A 1,436-nucleotide genomic window follows, 5' to 3' on the forward strand; every position below is an offset into this window, starting at 1 on the left:
TATTATTACTATTACTATTACTATTACTACTACTACTACTACTACTACTACTACTACTACTACTACTTTTTTTTTATTATGCTGGCAAAAAGAAGAAATAATGGTTAAAAAAATTTGGATGCTTCAGTTCTGGGAAGGACAAAACTGATAGTGGAGAGCACTTTCGTTTTTCTATGCCTTCACTGGGGCAAGCTTTTCTCATGGTTTTCACTCTGGCTGTTGTGCAGGTGGTTGACCAGATTGACACGCTGACGTCCGACCTGCAGCTGGAGGATGAGATGACAGACAGTTCCAAAACGGACACGCTCAATAGCAGCTCCAGCAGCACAACAGCTTCCAGCCTGGAGAAAGTCAAGGTGCGGGGCAGCGCACCGCTCATCAAGCCGCCTGCGCACCCCTCCGCTATCCTCACCGTGCTGCGGAAGCCGAATCCGCCCCCGCCTCCGCCGCGACTGACACCCGTCAAGTGTGACGAGCCTCCGAGGCTGCCTCCTTCGGCCAACCCTGTCAAGACTAATGGTACCCTGCTGCGAAACGGGGGCTTGCCAGTTGGGCCCAACCGTACCCCGAACGGAGATATATGCTGTATACCGAACAGTAATTTGGAGAAAGTTGTGATGCAGCCTCTGATGCACAGACCTGAGAAAGAGCGGTGTCCTCAGCCGGGAGCAAGGGAACGGGTACGATTTAGTGAAAAAGTGCAGTACCACGGCTATTGCCCCGACTGTGATGTTCGGTATAACATTAAAAACAGGGAGGTGCACTTGCACAGTGAGTCTGCCCGTGTTGTGGGAAAGCTGCCGCACCAGTGCCCTCCTCTGCCACCTCCACCACCTCCGCTGCCTCCATTTCCTCTGGAAAATGGAGGGTTGGGGATAAGTCCCAGTAATAGCTTTCCTCCTCCGAGACCTGCAACTGTGCCTCCACAAACCGCACCAAAACCCCAGAAGACCATCCTGAGGAAATCAACCACTACAACAGTGTGATGTATGCCACTCGAAACAACTCTTTGTTTTTTCCTCTATATAAACATAAATAGGTAATGAGCACTTTCTACTTGAGCAATAAAAAGACCCAATGTATTACTCCCTGCGTCCAGTGAAGTGGCATAAAAATCACATGGTAAGTACAAAGAGAAATGCTTGTTGATCTTATGCTCACCAAAAAATGTCATTATGGCAAAAGATGCTGAAAAAATATTCAAGCTTTAGCTTATAGGTTGTAAACGTCTATTGCAGTTTCACATCTGTAACATCGTTTAAAAGACAGTGAAAAGAAAGTTCAGTTTGAAAATACTGAGTGGTGATTCATGATAGATTTTGGTCTATATCTGACTTAAGGGAATAACCATTGCTCCTGGGTTTTGGGAAACTTCCTGTTTCTAGCAAGTACCTTTTAAAAAATCATTTGACAAAGGAAAGTGGAGTACCAGATAA

The 1,436-nt window shown here is 46.3% G+C and overlaps 1 protein-coding gene across 1 annotated transcript; it reads left to right on the forward strand.

Annotated features, from left to right (window-relative positions):
* The first annotated feature begins 200 nt into the window (after positions 1-200).
* Positions 201-1,097, forward strand: PRR16 (proline rich 16). The gene has a single exon (XM_009585998.1). It carries the CDS (start codon positions 201-203, stop codon positions 984-986), a length of 786 nt encoding a protein of 261 aa, XP_009584293.1. The 3' UTR covers positions 987-1,097.
* The last annotated feature ends 339 nt before the right edge of the window (positions 1,098-1,436 follow it).

Source organism: Fulmarus glacialis, unplaced genomic scaffold (assembly GCF_000690835.1).
Source record: "Fulmarus glacialis isolate BGI_N327 unplaced genomic scaffold, ASM69083v1 scaffold15419, whole genome shotgun sequence".
NCBI lineage: Eukaryota > Metazoa > Chordata > Aves > Procellariiformes > Procellariidae > Fulmarus > Fulmarus glacialis.

Excerpts from the sequence above, each read along its gene's own strand:
- PRR16 (XM_009585998.1), top strand. The coding sequence starts at position 201 with ATGGTTTTCACTCTGGCTGTTGTGCAGGTGGTTGACCAGATTGACACG.